The sequence below is a fragment of the Notamacropus eugenii genome, chromosome 1 (genome assembly GCF_028372415.1).
Source record: "Notamacropus eugenii isolate mMacEug1 chromosome 1, mMacEug1.pri_v2, whole genome shotgun sequence".
Lineage (NCBI taxonomy): Eukaryota > Metazoa > Chordata > Mammalia > Diprotodontia > Macropodidae > Notamacropus > Notamacropus eugenii.
The window spans coordinates 699,790,738-699,807,217 of record NC_092872.1 but is presented as its reverse complement, the minus strand read 5'-3'; the positions used below and the strand labels follow the sequence as shown (position 1 = coordinate 699,807,217).

The window sequence follows — 16,480 nt, the reverse complement described above, 5'->3', positions numbered from 1 at the left end:
ATACTCATTGATTGTTTGGTTGGTATACCCTCTTAACCTGTCTTTCTACTTCTACTCTTTCAGCAATGCAATCCCTCTTCACCAATGCTTCTTGGAATTTCTATCTTCCTTCAGACTCTGCTCAGGGGACCTACCTCCCCAAGGAGACCTTCCCTGATTTCCTGTTGTTAGTACTCTCTCCCTCCTCAATTTCCCTGCTATTTTGACACATGAATAGATCATTTCATCGATATTCTTCTCCCTTCCCTTCCCTCCTCCCCTCATTCCTTACAGGAAGGCAAATCACAACTCATCCATTCCCACATATCCTTTAGGACTTGACCATGTACTCCCAAGAAGTCTTCCACTAGGGATCTATCCAATGTATCAAGGGTCTAACTTTATATCTCTCAATGTATCATGGATTCTACTGGATTACACAGAACGTCCTTTGCTTATCTCCTTAATGGTAAGGATTATTTCTTCCTTGTATTTGTATCCCTAATGCCTAGCACAATGCTTAGCATGTCTTATGCTTAGTCAATACTTGTTGACTTCATCACTTTCACTAGGCAGCCAGTCCTCCATTTTTCTGAAGACATCATTGACCACTCCCCCACCACTTATGTTTCAGCCTGCTCAGTCTACCACATGGATGAAGGGCTCTCCATCACCCTTGGGATGACCTAGAACACAAGAAATCTTCCTCAGTGAGGTTCATAATCACTCAAAAGTGTTTGGCCCAAATCTCCATACAGGAAAACCCAAGCAAATGAAGAATGCCTATTGTCAAGATTGCGATGTATAGTTGGACCGATAACCTGCAGAGCTTGTGTATGGGCATACATTTCTCAGGAAGACACTTTGAATGGACAATGAGCTTAGACAAGAGTTGGGCAGGGGAACAAGTGTGGGCAGCATTGCCTTTGGAAAATTATGCCATGCTTTTTCTGACCCTAAGCTTCTGAGCATAACAAAGGCTCACCTTTTTAACAGCCATATTTTCCCGGTGAAGCTACATGATACGCAGCGAGGGAATGCCACCACTTCTGAAGAATATACTTTTTCAGGGCACTAGACTTATTGTTGCATAGAAAGTGAGCCTTTTGAAGGCAGTAGGGACTGCTTTGTTTGTGCCCTCCATGCCCAGCATCTAGGGCAATGCCTGGAACATGGAAGTAAGTTTTGTTAGTCAGTCATTTCAATCAGGTCTGACTCTTCATGACCTCATTTGGGGTTTTCTTGGCAAAGAAGTGATTTGCCATTTCTCTCTCCAGCTCATTCTACAGATGAGGGAACTGAGTCAAACAGGGTTAAGTGACTTGTCTAGGGTCACACAGTTAGTACGTGTCTGAGACCAGATTTGAACTCAGGAAAAATCATCCTGACTCTTAGACCAGCACTCCATCGACTGAGCCACCTGGATGCCCACAATGAAGTAGTCACTCAATAACTATTGTTTGAATTCAGCTTTACTCATACGTTCACCACCATTAGGGCAGGGCTGGCCTCTCTTACAACCCTGCCCAAGGCAGTAGCTAGGAATACAGACCTGAAATTGCATGGGATGAACAGAAGCAGCAGCTTTTACTTGGAACCAGGCTCCATCGTTTTCCTGCCCCTCTCCCCAACCAACCCCACAGCCCAAGGTCCTTTATTAATGTAAGGGGAGGATGTCCCAGGCAGGGATCACCCCCAAGAGCTCAGAGGCATCTTCCTCTAGTTCTCTGGATAAGAGCTATGGAAAGCCTGACCTTTGGCCTCTTGTATGAGCTGACCGTAGTGGACCCCCCTTGGGGAGGATGGGTGACAGCGTGGGGAGATTCCATCTCCAAACTCCACTCTCCATCTTCCCTAGGAATGCAGTCCCTCCTGACTAACAGTCTTTCAAGGGTGACTAGGAACCAGACCTGAATGAGGTCTGGGGCTCAGGTTTCAGCTTTCCTACCAGGTGGTATGGAGGCTTTGCTTTAAGATAAGCAGATTGTGAAGATCCAAGGGGGGGAGAGAGAGACAGAGAGAGAAAGACAGAGAGAGAGAGAGACAGAGAGAGAGAGAGACAGAGAGAGAGAGAGACAGAGAGAGAGACAGAGAGAGAGAGAGACAGAGAGACAGAGACAGAGACAGAGAGACAGAGACAGAGACAGAGAGACAGAGACAGAGAGACAGACAGAGAGACAGACAGACAGAGAGAGAGCAGGGAGTGGACAGGAAGTGGTCAAGTGATGAGCAGTGAACCAAGGGAGAGCAGACATGCAAGCTGTTTAGAAGGCAGATAACTGTGGCCTTTGTCACAAACCATGCTTTCTTAACCCAGGGTTCATGGACAGATTTCAGGGGGTCTGTGAATGGAAAAAAAAATTATACTTTATTTTTACTAGCCTCTCACTGAAATTTAGAATTTCCTTCAATCACTTAAAAACAAGATTCTAAGAAAGAGTCCATAGGCTCTACTCAACTGCCAAAGGGTCCAGGACACAAAAAAAGGTGAAGAACTCCTGCTACAGAGAGAGTCCCTCATGGGGCTGTGGGGTTACCAGATTAAGCAGGAGATCAGGCAGTGGGAAGATAAGTTTGGGTAAATAGACTCAAGAACATTAAAGTACAACTTTATGGAATATTCTCAAGAGCTAAGACCCTGGCATAAGGGCCTTGGATGGGTTGGGTGGCCCGTTATGGCGGTAGCTAACATCGATACAGAATTTTTAAGGTGTGTAAAGCATTTCATATGTCCTATCTTTTTGGATCTTCACAACAGTCCTATGAGGTACAGGCACTCTGGACTCTAATGTAATTTTATAGAGGAGGCAAAGGAGGATCAGAGAAATTAATGACCTGCCCATGCTCACACAGTCAGGTCTCTACTGGTTCCAGATCCCATGCCCTTTCTCCAATATCACTGGTGGCCTTTTATTGGCCACCAGAGGATCTTGGGAAAGTTGTATGTAAGAAGTTAGCCATTAAAGAATTCAATTCAACATTTATTAAGCACCTCTTGAGTGCAAGGTACTATACTAGAGCTTGGGAGGACAAAGAGCTATAAACATGAGCTATAAACCCTTTGCAGGGTTTACATTTTAGAAGTACGAGGAATACAGCATGTAGACTGAAAAGCAAATACAAGATAAGGGAGGTGGGAGAAAATACTAACAAGGTAGGGGGAGAGGCAGGGAGGAGCAGGAATCAGGAAACACCTGAGGAGAGAGCACATTCCAGTTGGAAAGACAGACCATGTGAGAGCAAGGAGATGGGAAATGGAAAGTTGAGTTTAAGGAGGCCATTTTGACTGGCAAGGAGAATGACTGGAGTAGTCTGAAATCAGAATGAAAAGTTGGGACCAGATAGGGCTTAATGCCTGACTGAGGAATTCATATCTTATCCTAGAAGCAAGATTTTTTGAGCAGGGAAGTACCACGATGAAGTCATATTTTAGGAATATTTATTTAATAGGTGTGTGGGGGATGGATTGCAGAAGGGAAACACTGGAAGCAAGGACATTGATTAGGAGACTGCTTAAAAGGTCAGGACAGAGGTAAAAAGAACCTGAACTAAGATAGTAGTCCCATGAATGGAAAGAAGGGTCCAGATGGGAGACTTTGTAGGAATAGAATGAACAATCTTGGAAAATGATTGGATGTGAGGGATGGAAGAAGAGGGAAGAATCAATGACTTTGAGGATGTGAATCTATGAGGATGGTGATATCTTTAACCACAATAACAACACTAAGAACTAGCTTAAGGTTTGCAAAGCATTTTTTATATCACTTGATCATCACACTAACATTGGGATGTCAGTACTATTATTATCCTCCATTTACAGACGAAGAAACCAGGTTAGACAGAAATGACTTTCTCAGGGTCACATAATTCACACAAGTGAAGCACTCATAGGGTAATCAGAAGGAGCAATATAAGGATTTTCAAGGTCTTTCTGAAGAACTTTGGATTGATTGCATGACATGGGACCAAAGAGCATGGCACGTCCCCATCAAAGAAGGCGCTGTGCTCCAAGAGCAAAGCAGAATTGCAGTAGCTCAAAAGAAACATGAGATGTATACATTTAGAGACATCACCACTCCAAATGTTCATACGGACTATTTGTGCCCAACCTGGGATAGAGCCAGGCTTATAGCAGTCTTGTTGGCCACGGTTGAACACACTTTATGTTGACTCTGACATCGTGATATCATTTTAGTTCTCTTTGAGGAAGAATGACAATAATCACCAACCAAGTATCACGAGGCTAGAATTGAACTCGGGTCTTGCTGATGTCAGAGCAGCATCCTATCCACATGACCCAGCTGCCTCTAAAGCATTTAGAGAAAGAACAGAATTAGAAGAGGAGTTCTGTTTTGGACGTGTTGAGTTTAAGATGTCTTTGGGACATCTAGGTGGAGAGACAGGACCTAACTATATGACCAAGTTCACATCCTCATTCGACTATTACGCTCTCCATGTGACTGTAGGAAAGTTTCTTGGGCTCTCGGGGTCTCAGTTTCCTTGTCTGCCGTTTCATGCGCAAACATCTTTTTTATAGTACTATGTTATGGAAATGCTTGTTTTATTCCATAAATTAAAATAAAACTTAAAGAAACAAGAAAAACAAGAAGGCAGAAGTAGTTGACCCCTAAAATCCTTGGAAGAGCTAATGCTATAATTCTAAGACACAAATCAACTGCTTTCATTAGGATGCAGGCTAATCGTCACTGCTACCTCTCTATTGCTTTGCCAGTTGAACCCGATGCCTGTTCAAATCCTCAACCGGTACACATAAGCCCCTTCAGTCAGTGACTGGCAAAGAGCCAGTAGTAAATTTCACCTTCTCTCCACCATCCTCCCATTCTCATAAGAGAGCTGGTGGTTGGCACAGTCATTCCTGTATCTACAAATCTAAATGATTTCCATTCCCAATTCTGTTTCCCATCCAGTGATAAGCACTCTCCCTCTACATATATCAGAAAGGTTGGAATTTTGGCACGCTACTTCTCAAAGACTTCCAAATTCTGTCATATACTACAGCTGCGACCCTAGGAGTGACCTTAAGACTTAGGGCCCTCAAAATTGGCCCTTCCAGAGTTGCTTCGAGTGGTGGGGTATGGTCCATCACCTCTTTGGTGTTCCATATGCCTCCCAGACCACCCTCAAACCCCACTCCTGGTCCGCTTCTGCTCACTGGCACCAGCTCCTATTGCTAAACAAACACCGCTTGGTGGAGGGAAATACAGAGCAGCAAAGGCGGGGATTTTTAACTCCAACTCACTGGCCAGGAAGGAGACATACATCTCCACCTCCAGCTGCCTTCTCCAAAGCCCTTACTGATGGAGACTCATTTTATGGCTTCAATAACTACTCTGGGATTTTCCCAAGGAAATTGGAAAGGGGAGGGGTCAGTGATTAGGTTACCCTCATTTTGGAGTGGAAAGGCTGAAATATAAATCAAATTAAATGCTTTTGATCCCGGAGGGAAGGGGCGCACTGGGTTGTCCTAGAGGGAGGTTCCCCTTTGGCCTAGTAATAAACAGTCTAAGATCTTTGAGACTAGGGAGATACAATCAGCTTCCAATCACTACTCCTTCCTTATAGAACCAGAGATGGTCTGGTCCACCCATGTGGTCAGAGCAGTCTACAGTTATAGACTTCTGGGAGCCCCATGGAAATTCCTTTATTACTACAATCCTGTCTTAATCTCTACTCAACATGCATATGCAAAGACACCTACTTATGGCCCCAAGGTCGGCACTCTCTGGATCCAGTCCACTCAGCTGGCATTGGTCAGAGTTCAAGACGACCTCTTGCACTGTCCGATTGCCTCTGTCCAGGTTGTCCGGCCCCCCTGGACGTACTTCTATGTCCTTGACAGGGGGCTTTGTAGCAATCTCAAGGGAGGAGGAAGAAGCCTGTAAGAAAAGAAGATGATCAGATGTGATAAACCACTGGAGAATTCCTCTTTATACCCAAGACCCTGTCTTTCCATCTAGCATCAGGTATCATTGTCATCCTCAGTCCCATGGTGGTTTCAGTTCTACTTCAAGAACCTCAACTGTATGCGCTCAAGTGCTAATTTACTTTGCCAAGCAAGACTCATTAGACACAAGAACAGAAGGCAGCCAAGGGTACATGTTGGAGTGAAAAGCATGCTGGGTGTAAAACCAGAGGCCCTGGGTTTGAATCTTGGCCTTGCTTAGATATTAGTTCTATGACTGGGTGAAAACAATTTTCTTTCTTTGGAAAGAAATTTCTTTCTCAGTTTTCTCATCTATAAAAGGTAGGGTAAGGGTTAGCAGTTAGGATTATATAGAGAGAGCTAGCAGGCCCTGAGGGCTCTTGCAGTCTCACCCCCTTGTTTTAAAGATAGGAACTTAAGTGATATGATGGTCATTTAGATAGTATCAGAGGGAAGATTTGAACCCAAGTTTCAACTTCAGAACCAGTGCTCTTTCAATTATAACTGCCCCATCCCAATTTTTATATACTATGTGCCAGAAATTATGCTAAGAGTTTTACAAAAACTATCTCATCTGATTATCATAACAGCCCTGGGAGGCAAGTGCTACTATTATCCCCCATTTTATAGCTGGGAAAACTGAGGCAACCAGTGGTTTAGTGACTTACAAAGGGTGATATAATAAATGTCTGAAGCTGGATTTGAATTCAGGTCATCCTGAATCCAAGCCCTGCATTCTATCCACTGCACCACCTGGCTACCATTTTGGAAATGTAAAGAAGAGTATAAAATAAGGGTAGAAAGGTAGATTTTAAACAGATGGTGGAAGTGTCTCACTGCCAGATTTTGGAATTCGTACCATGTTTGGCAGGCAATGGGGGTGGCTAGGTGACACAATGGATAGAATGACGAGTCTGGAATTAGGAGTACCTGAGTTCAAATCTGGCCTCAGATACTTCCTAGCTGTGTGACCCTGGCCAAGTCACTTAACCTTGTTTGCCTCAGTTCCTCATCTGTCAAATCAACTGGGGAAAGAAATGGCAAACCACTCCATTAACTTCGCCAAGAAAACACCAAATGGGGTCACAAAGAATCAGATACAACAATAGGGAGCCCTATGAAAGGAGGATTATAGTATCAGGGATGTATCCAATTAGGAACAGGGGTGAGGAAATGAAATCTTCAGTTATCTCTGTATTTCCCTAGTACCCAACACAGAGCTTTGTATGCAGTAGGTACTTAATAAATGGTTGTAGAACAAATGAATCAATCAACGGATGACAGCAGAGCCAAACTGATTATCTGAATGACTCTCAAAGTCACAAGACTCTAAATCTCTCCTAAGATGATTAGAAAAATGAAGAACTAGAAATCTGTCATCATTTTCCCTGTTTAATTTCTTGGACTCTGTCAGTGGAAACTGGGGCAGTCGCCAGGTCAGTCCCATTTTCCATTTATTACTGAGGCAGATTTAGTGGAAAGAAAGTTATATTTGGAGCCAGTAGACCTGAGTTTGAATCCCAGTGCTGCTACATACTATATAATGAACATTACTCAGTCTTTCTTTGGTGACTGAGGATCTTGTGTGAGCTTGAGCAAGCTGTTTAATCTCTCTGATTCTCAGTTTCCTCATCTGTAAAGATGTCCTCTAAGGCCCTGTCTGGTTCAAGACTGAGTACCCTTTTGTTACACATTTTCCTTGAGATACCACTGGGTTTCCACTTTAGAGTTTCCAGCCCTGTTACTTTCAGACTTGGTCGGTCACCTGCTTTGCTTTCATCAGCAAGCTGTACTACACAAGGTTTTCCTCCAAATGTGGGGAAATCCAACACAGCCAAACAGCAATGTGCAATGAGTTTGGAAGTCAGTGCCAGTTAAGTCAGTTTTCTGGTGAACTGAGTGACACAGAACACCCTTCTCGTTTCATATCTTTGCTGTTAAAAGTCTTTCTAAATTGTCTTGGTAAGTCCAATGTAAGAATGAATGAATGAGAAAGCACCTACTAAGTTAGTAGGTTACTATATCTTGGGGAGTCCAATGTATGAATGACTGATTGAATGAGAAAACATTCATTAAGTTGCTAGGTTATTAGGTACCAATTGCTGAGGATAAGCTCTGAGGAAACATACAGAAAAAGTGAGAGCACCTTCTCTCAAGGATCACTTTCTAATTGGAAGAGACAACATATCATTAAAGTTCAGCTGTAAGGCAGGCAGACAGAATAACCCAAAGTGCCAAGGGGGAAGCACAGGGGCTGCTCGCCAGGCCCAGAGGTCCTTAGGTCAGAAAACAGTGCCAGGGCTCTGCAGGTTTAGGTCCAGGGCAGGTAGTAAGGCTCAGAGGACCTCAGGAGGCAAGTGTAAGGTTTAGGGGACCTCCATTTAGCCTGAAGGAATGGAGTTGGTGGCTTATACATCATTAAAGCTTCATGAGCAGTCCAACAGCCCAGACAGATTCTGGGCATCTGGAAGCAGGGGGAAGAGGGACAGGGAAAGGTAAGGGAGGAAAGGAGGTCCCGTGGAAATGGACCTTTCTTCCTTTGATGATGAAGATGTTGAAGTGACTCCAGTTCATCAAAGAATCATAGACTCTTAGAATAGGAAATATTCTGAGAGACCTCAGCCCAACTCCTTCATTTGACAGTGAAGTTAAATGAATCTTTCAGATTCATACAAGGATATCTGGCAGATCTGGGACTCCTTCTCCATCACTACACGCCCTTTAGATATCAATATATTAATTATATAGTACTGCAGATACACGTGGCACAAGATATTGGGCCAGAAGAATCGACAGATATTGACTGGGCACCAACTGGGTGCTGGGGATCAGAATAACAGAATCTCCTTGTTAGAAAGGAGCTTGAAGGTCAGATTTGTACAATCCACAGCTCAACAGCAGCCATCTCAACAACGCCCCCTTCCAGCTGCTGCTCACAGACCCCCAGGCCCACAGCAACTTTGAAAACAGTTCAAATTGTTAGGAAGTTTTCCCCTACATTGGGCTTAAATCTACTTCCTGTCATCAAAGTTTTGCCTTTTAATGCCACAAAGACAAGAAAACTCTAATCCCTCTTCATTATGCTACCTCCTTCAAGAAGCCTTCCATGATTCCTTCCAGTGGTTAACACATTCTTCTATCACTTCATAATAATTTTGTTTATATCCTGTATTTAAGTTTGAATGTGTCCAATCCTCCCTCCTCCGAGAGGATGCCTTGAGGGTAGGAGCTCACTTACTTTTGCACTTTGTACACCCGCGGTTTGGCACTTTTCCACAAAAAGGAAGGGTGAACAACAATTCTAGTACCTTCCCTCTGATGGTTATCTCCAATTTACTCTTCATATACAGCTCATTTGTACATAGTCGTTTGCATGTTGCTTAGATTGGGAGATTCTGGAGAGAAGGAATTATCTTTTGCCTTTATAGTCTTATTAGCACAGTGCCTGGAACACAGTTGACATTTAATAAATGTTTATTGACCCAGTAGAACTTTTTTTTTTGGCTATTTAGTCATTTCCAGTTGTGTCTGACTCTGTTATCCCTTTTGGGGTTTTCTTGGCAAAGATACTGGGGTAGTTTACCATTTTCTTCTCCAGGTCATCCTACAGATGAGAAAACTGAGACAAAAAAAATAGTTAAGTGACTTCTCCAGGGTTACACAGCTAGTAAGTGTCGGAGATCAGATTTGAATTCAGGAAGATGAGTTTTCCTGACTCCAAAACCAGCTCTCTTTCCACTGCATCATCTAGCTACCCCAAACTAGAAGAGAGTAGGCACTTATTAAATGCTCGTTAGTTGATTCATTGTCTCTGATCTCAAGATACTTGCAGCCTCATTGAATGAACAAAATTGATACATATTTGCTAAGCAATGTGGTGTATAGAGACCACCACCCTTGCAATCAAGAAGGTCTAGGTTCAAATCCTACCTGAGACCCCAACAAGCTGTAGGGACCTTGGACCAATTGCTTATCTTCTCTCTGCCTCAGTTTCCTCCTCTGTAATGTGAAGGGGTGGGCCTCAGTGTTGGAGAGCTGGAGTTTTCATCCCAGCTTTGCCATTTACTTGCTGTGTGACCTGAGGGAGCAAGCCTGATTTCTCTGAGCCTCAATTTCCTTATCTCTAAGCTGGGACAATAATAGTTGCCCTATGAACCTCACAGCATTGTTGTGGGAGTCACACCAGATGACATCTGTGAAAATGTTTGAAGAGTTCTTATTTATTCCTCTGAGCATCCAGAACTAAGAGATGAGGAAGCATTAGAAAAGCAGAATGAAGAGCTTTCCTCTCCATTAGAATTATTCATGTGCTCAGAGATCGGAGCCTTGGACACCATTCTAGTGAAATCCCTCTCCATTTAGAGCTAAGGAAGCTTTGGCCCAGGGAAGTAAGTGACTTTCTCAAAGTTACACTGCTAAGAAAATATCAGGGATGGATTTGAATTCACCTAGGTCCTTCGACTCCTGAACCGAAGCTTACTAAAATGCTTCCCACTAGTCTTACAATTAGTCAGCTGATTTGTTGTTGATCAGTCTTTCCATCATGTCCAACCCTTCATAGCCTACTGTCCATGGAGTTTTCTTGGCAAAGACACTGAAGTGGCCTTAATCCAGTGGATTAAGGTAAACAGAGGTTAAGTGACTTGCCCAGGGTCACATGGCTAGTAAGTGTCTCAGGTTGGCTTTGAATTCAGGTCTTCCTGACTTCAGGCCCAGCACTCTATCCACTGAGCCATCCAGCTGCCCAATCAATCAATAAACAAGTATTATTGAGCATTTATAATGTACTGGACACTGACTTTCCACCATTCTTCCCATTAGATTTTAAGCCCCTTGAAAACAAGGTCTACATGGTATTTATTCTTGTATCTTTAAAACCCAGAAAAGGAGCTCTGCATGTGGTAGGCAGCTAATGAGTATTTGTTCAGCTTAACCCAATGGATCCAAGATTCAATGTATGTAAGGTGCTTGGCAAACCTTAAAGTGCTAATAGTTTAATTGCTAGATATAAATGGCTACAATTAACATTACTGCTAATGAAGAGTAATATTCTGAAAAGATCACTGGATGTGGAATTGGACTCAAGTCTGAGTGGGGCTACTTATGACCTGTGACCAGGCAGGTCACTCCCCCTCTGTGTTTCAGTTTACTCATCTCTAAAATGAGAGATTGGGCTAAGCGAGCTCCAAAGTCACTTCTAGCTTTACAATCTATGATTCTGTGAAGCTGCCACCAAAGGAGAGAGCAACCTCTCCACACTGTGGTAGAAAGTCTTCATTAGTGGCTGTGACCCCAGAGGCATAATTCACTGTGGGGAAGGGACGTGAGTCACTCTGAACTCAGCTAGGTTGGCTCTCAGACAACAGAGGCAGCTGATGGTGTTCAGTCATGTCCACTCTTCATGACCCCATTTGGGGTTTTCTTGGCAAATATACTAGAGTGGTTTGCCATTTCCTTCTCCAGCTCATTTGACATGTAAGGAAACTGAGGTAAACAGGGTGAAGTGACTTGCCCAAGGTCATACAGGTAATACTTGTCTGAGGCCAGATTTGATCTCAGGAAGATGAGTTTTCCTGACTCCAGGCCCAGCACTCTATCCACTGTGGCGCCATCTAGCTGCCCCATAGGCATCTGATGTGCCTATGTTCAAAGCCTTTGTCTCTTGTTGGGATGCTTGTACTCCACTGAGGATGATACTGACAATACTTGCCTACCCGATGATGTCATACTGATATCTCTTCTCCTTGATAGACCAGAGGTTCCTTGAGCACACTCCACTCCTCAGTGAGTCTTAGTGAATGGGGTATAATAGAAAGATCTTGGGATTTTAAGATATAGAGATGCCAACCACCTCCTCTGACACATGAGGAAAATCAGAAGTGACTCATCCAGGGTCATACATATAGTCAGTAACAGTGCTGGGAAGGGAACATAGGTTCTTTGAATGGGAATCCACCACTTTTTCTCACTCCACTCCACTATCTCAGTCATCATCAGGCATGAGAAAAGTGGTATTGTTGAGAGATCAATGTGCTTATTGGCAAGGTGAATTTCAAGTGGCGAAGGGTAAGACAGAAAGGAAGGAAGGGAGACAAATTAGGAAGTCATTCACCACAGAATGGCTTAGAGAGGAGGGTCCTTAGTAACCATCTGCTCCAAGGGTGCTTCACTGTTTTTGTTTCATCACCTAGGGATCCCTTCTTTGAATTAGACTGTTAAATGTGTAAAATCAAGTACATGAAATAGGATTCAAACCCAGGTCTTTTGACTTTGAATCCAGTATTTTATAATACCGTGGCTCTAATTGTATCATGGCTGCCTCTTTCTTATAAGCATATAGATGCCAATTAAGAGCCTAGAATGGGGTGGTAGCACTAGGAATAGAAAGAAAAGGTCTTTTGCTGGAGATATTTCAAAGGAATAATTGGTACCAAGAATCGATATGATATGGGAGGCTATGAGGGGAGTGTTGCTGGAGCCTGGAGGTAACTGACTGCTAGGCTCTGGAAAGGGTTTCTGGGAGTGAACCAATTGGAATTGCTCAAGGAAGTAGGGTCAGAGGATTGAGGACTCTCTCCTTCCTGATTTATGAGTTCCAGGGCTAGGGTGCCTGTATAAAAAGAAACTTCATGTTGATCCAATTTTTTTAGGGATTAGCCCTATAAAACCCGAGTGCCTAAGTGAGATGGATGGGACGTGAATTCTGCTGGAAAGCTCTTAAGAGTCAATGAGCCACACATGTGAGCAGACATATAAATTTACCATTCGTTTCCTGGCAAGGTTTAATTTATGGAATCCATATGGAAACACTGCACAGACTGAGCCCTTCATAAACCCTGTGAGTTCTCTGGCCAAAACATTTCACCTGGCTCCAGAGAATGGGGAGATCTGACTGGAGCCAGGCTCCTCCTGCCCTCCATCAGCCAGTCATTCAACAAACATCTACTGAGTGCTTCCTGTGTGTTGGGCATTGACTACTCCCTGGGCCTGTCCCATTTCATTTTGTGAAGCTTTGCCAGGGTGACTTTAAAGAAAGCAAGGCACAGGGCTTTTCCTTCCACCCCCAACTGTATTGTGAGAAACAGACAGTGACTCCTTCCACACCCAGCTTGGTGGGCTTTTTATAGCAGGGTCTAGAGTCAAATCAAGCAACCATATGCAAAACCCCAGAGAACAGGATGAAAGGGAAGGAGAGCCATGCAGTGCCCTGGCCTGGCCTTGACCCTGTCTCACTGGATGGGCAGAGGGAAGTCTCCCTTTCACTTCCCCCTACGACATCTCTCTGTTCTCTGGGAGTTCTGAGAGGTCTATTTCTCCTTAGAGAGGCCAGCCAGGCTCTGAGAAGGGCCTCCCCTCCCTTGGTCTATGTAGGTGAGAGCCAGGATATCCATAAACCCTGGGAACTGCCTGGCAAATAGCCCATAGTGAGGGATGGGTCAGTTGGTCAATGAGAAATTACTGACCCCCTTCCCACAGGTCCAACACTCTGTGGGATACAGAAGGTTAAGATCCTTAACCACAGAGCTAGAAGAGGGATGAGAGTTCATCTAGCTCAGCCTGTTCATTTTACATATAGAGGAAACTGAGGATTCACAGTATCCTAGGATTTAGAGACCTGCCTGGCCCATGATGCCTCCTGTCTCTCCCTCAGGGTGCCTTGTTGCTTCATCCGGGCCAGCTTGCCCGCCCCATGGGCAACAGTTGGTGGGTAGCTAGTGGTAGAGATGAGAACGCTGCCTCATAAAGGTGTGTAAACAAGCAATGCTACATAAAACCAGTTGTTATTGGTTTGTGCATGGTCTTCACCCTCAGGGAATTTGCAGTCCAGACGCACACAGCATCCTTCCAGTCTTTAAAAATCTCTAACACCACTGAGTGGTAAAAGTTGCGTAAATGCAGACAGTATTTGAATGGTGACCAATGCGCAGAATCACAGTCTTGTGGACTTATATGGGATTCCAGAGACCAGGAAGCCCAACCTGGAGCTGAACAAGAAACTCTTCCACTACCTAGTTACCAAGTGGTCCATTAGCCTTTGCTTCAAGATTTCTGAAAAGGGGACTCACTACCTGCCCTGGTAACCCACTGTATTATCCTGGTGGCCCTTTTCTGGACTCTCTCCATTTCAGCTGATTAAGCCCTTTCTAAAATGTGGGGCCCTGGACTGAATGCAATATCCCCAGTGAGGCTTTCTGTAATATTCACATGGAGACAGACATATTCATAGAACTGATCTGCTTTAGGTACAAGTTTGACCATCTCACCCACCTATTCAATAAACTCCAGTGGCTCCCTATTCCCTTCAGGATCAAATATACAATCCTCTGTTTGGCTTTTAAAGCCCTTCACGAGTTGGTCCCCTCCTACCTTGCCATTTTTCCTATACTTCACTCACTCTCATGTGCTCTATGATTCAATGACTCTGACCTCCGGGCTATTCCTCACCCAGGATGCTCATTTTTTATCTCTGAGCATTTTTACTGGCTGCCTCCCCCATACCTGGAACACTCTACCTCCTCCTCCCCCTTCTCTGTTTCCTGGCTTTCTTCAAATCCCATCTAAAATCCCATCTCTGGCAAGAAACCTTTCCCAGTGCTCCTTCAATTTAATGCCTTAAATCCAATTCATACACAAGTCAAGATATCACCCTGTGATGTCATCGGTCCTCTTCAAAAACGAAGGACTAACAACCCAAACGCGAGCAAGGATCTTATAGTGTTGCTGCGTAAGTCAAATGAGACCACACGTATAAAGGGCTCTGCAAACCTTAAAGTGCTCTATAAACAGGAACTAGCATTATTACACATATCATCTTTATAAATGCAAATGCTCTAAATAGCATCAAATAAGTAATATCTATATTAATAATATAAATCTCCGATTCCTTTAACTACTTTTCATATGACATGGTCTCTGGGGTTTTCACTATCTGGGTGTCCTGACTCTGGATGCTCCCCAGCTTGGCAACATTATTCCCAAGACATGGACAACGGAACTGAACATAGTATTCTAGGTGTGGTCTGCTTAGGGCAGAGGACAGTGGGGCTGGGACCTCCCTAATGGGACACCATGCCTCTAGTAATCCAGGCTAGGATCTCATCAGCTTGTTCTGGGCAAAAGACCACATTTTAAAAGAATAATAATAAACAATTCATATTTATCTAGCACTTTAAGGCTTTTAAAACAACAACACTATGAGACTGTAAAAAACCCACAGCAGACATCTCTCCCCCTGAGCTGCTAACACGCTCGACCTTCCCCCCGAACCAGGAACCACAAAACAGCTTTCCCTGGTGTTCTATGGCAACCACTCTGTCTTAATTTAAGATATTACTTTTATCAGAAATGGGACAGTGTCCTCTTCCCTTTTATTGATAGCTGAAATCTGCGTCAACTCCGAATAAAGCCACAGTGACCAGGCAGCCCGGAATTTTAAAAAAAAGGTGCTAGATAATTATAATATTCATCTTATTTACCCGGTACTTAGCCACCAGCTGACACTTTCAGGGTCCTTGCCAGTTAAAAAGAGAAGGCTGGGAGAGGAGTAATCTGCCAGGGACCTTAGAAATCAGGAGGTACTCACAGCCCACCAGTGAATGGACTAATGATACTTCTCAGTTATCCTCCATCCTTCCCAGGGCCTTTTTCTAAGAGTCATTACCTGATCCATTCTTATCTCTGTTCCAGGAAGTGAGAGAGAAGGGCCAAAGGATGAGAAGGAAGGAGACATAGGATTTCCACGTGCCTGATAGGGAAAAAGTCCTAGTCAAAAGTGGTATGGGTGTAGTCTAATGAGACATGGCAGGTCATGCAGCTCATCTGGGGAAGAAGATCTGGGATTCTTGTCTACCAGCCTTTCTCTTGTCGAAGGGAAGATGTAAGGTGCCTGTGTGTGGTAGCAGATGTGTGACTCTGGGCACTGCTTTTGGAAGAAGATGGGCTACTCTGGGCTTCTGGCTCTTCTACTTGGAGAAATCATCCCCCCTTTGTAGCTGAGTGGTACAGTGGATAGAGCGCTGGACCTGAAGTCAGGAAGACCCAAGTTCAAATCCAGCCTGGGATACTTACTAGATGCCTAGTCTTTACTTAAAGATACCTCCAAGGAGCAGGAATCCATCACCTCTTGAGAAAGTCCATTTCACTTCTGGATAGCTCAAATCCTTAGGAAATCTTCCTTTATATCAAGCTAAAACCTGCCTCTTTGAAACTTTTACCTGTCACTTGTGGTTCTGACCTCTGGGGTCAAGCAGCATACAAGGCTCATTCTTCTTCCATGGGATAGCTCATCAAAGAGTTGAAAAGAGGCAGCTAGGGGGCACAGTAGATAGAGCTGACCCTGGAGTCAGGAAGAGGTGAGTTCAAATCTGGCTCTGACACTTACTAGTTGAGCAGGTCACTTAACCCCAAATGCCTCCAAAAAAAAATCCAAAAAGATTTGAATGATAGCTATTATTTCCTTCTTAAATTTTGCCTTCTCTGGGCTAAATATTCTCAGTTCCTTAGATTGATCTTCATGGGAGATGATTTTTTGAGGTATGAGAAAAACAGAGGAAATGG

The 16,480-nt window shown here is 43.9% G+C and overlaps 1 protein-coding gene across 4 annotated transcripts in view; it reads right to left on the bottom strand.

Annotated features, from left to right (window-relative positions):
- The window catches only part of GSE1 (Gse1 coiled-coil protein), a 795,746-nt gene that overhangs the window by 432,232 nt on the left and 347,034 nt on the right, over positions 1 to 16,480 (bottom strand). For all 4 annotated transcript variants that reach the window (XM_072636234.1, XM_072636235.1, XM_072636232.1 and 1 more), the window contains exon 2: positions 5,699 to 5,876. In XM_072636234.1, coding sequence (XP_072492335.1) covers positions 5,699 to 5,876 — 178 coding nt within the window. The remainder of the gene's footprint in view (positions 1 to 5,698; positions 5,877 to 16,480) is intronic.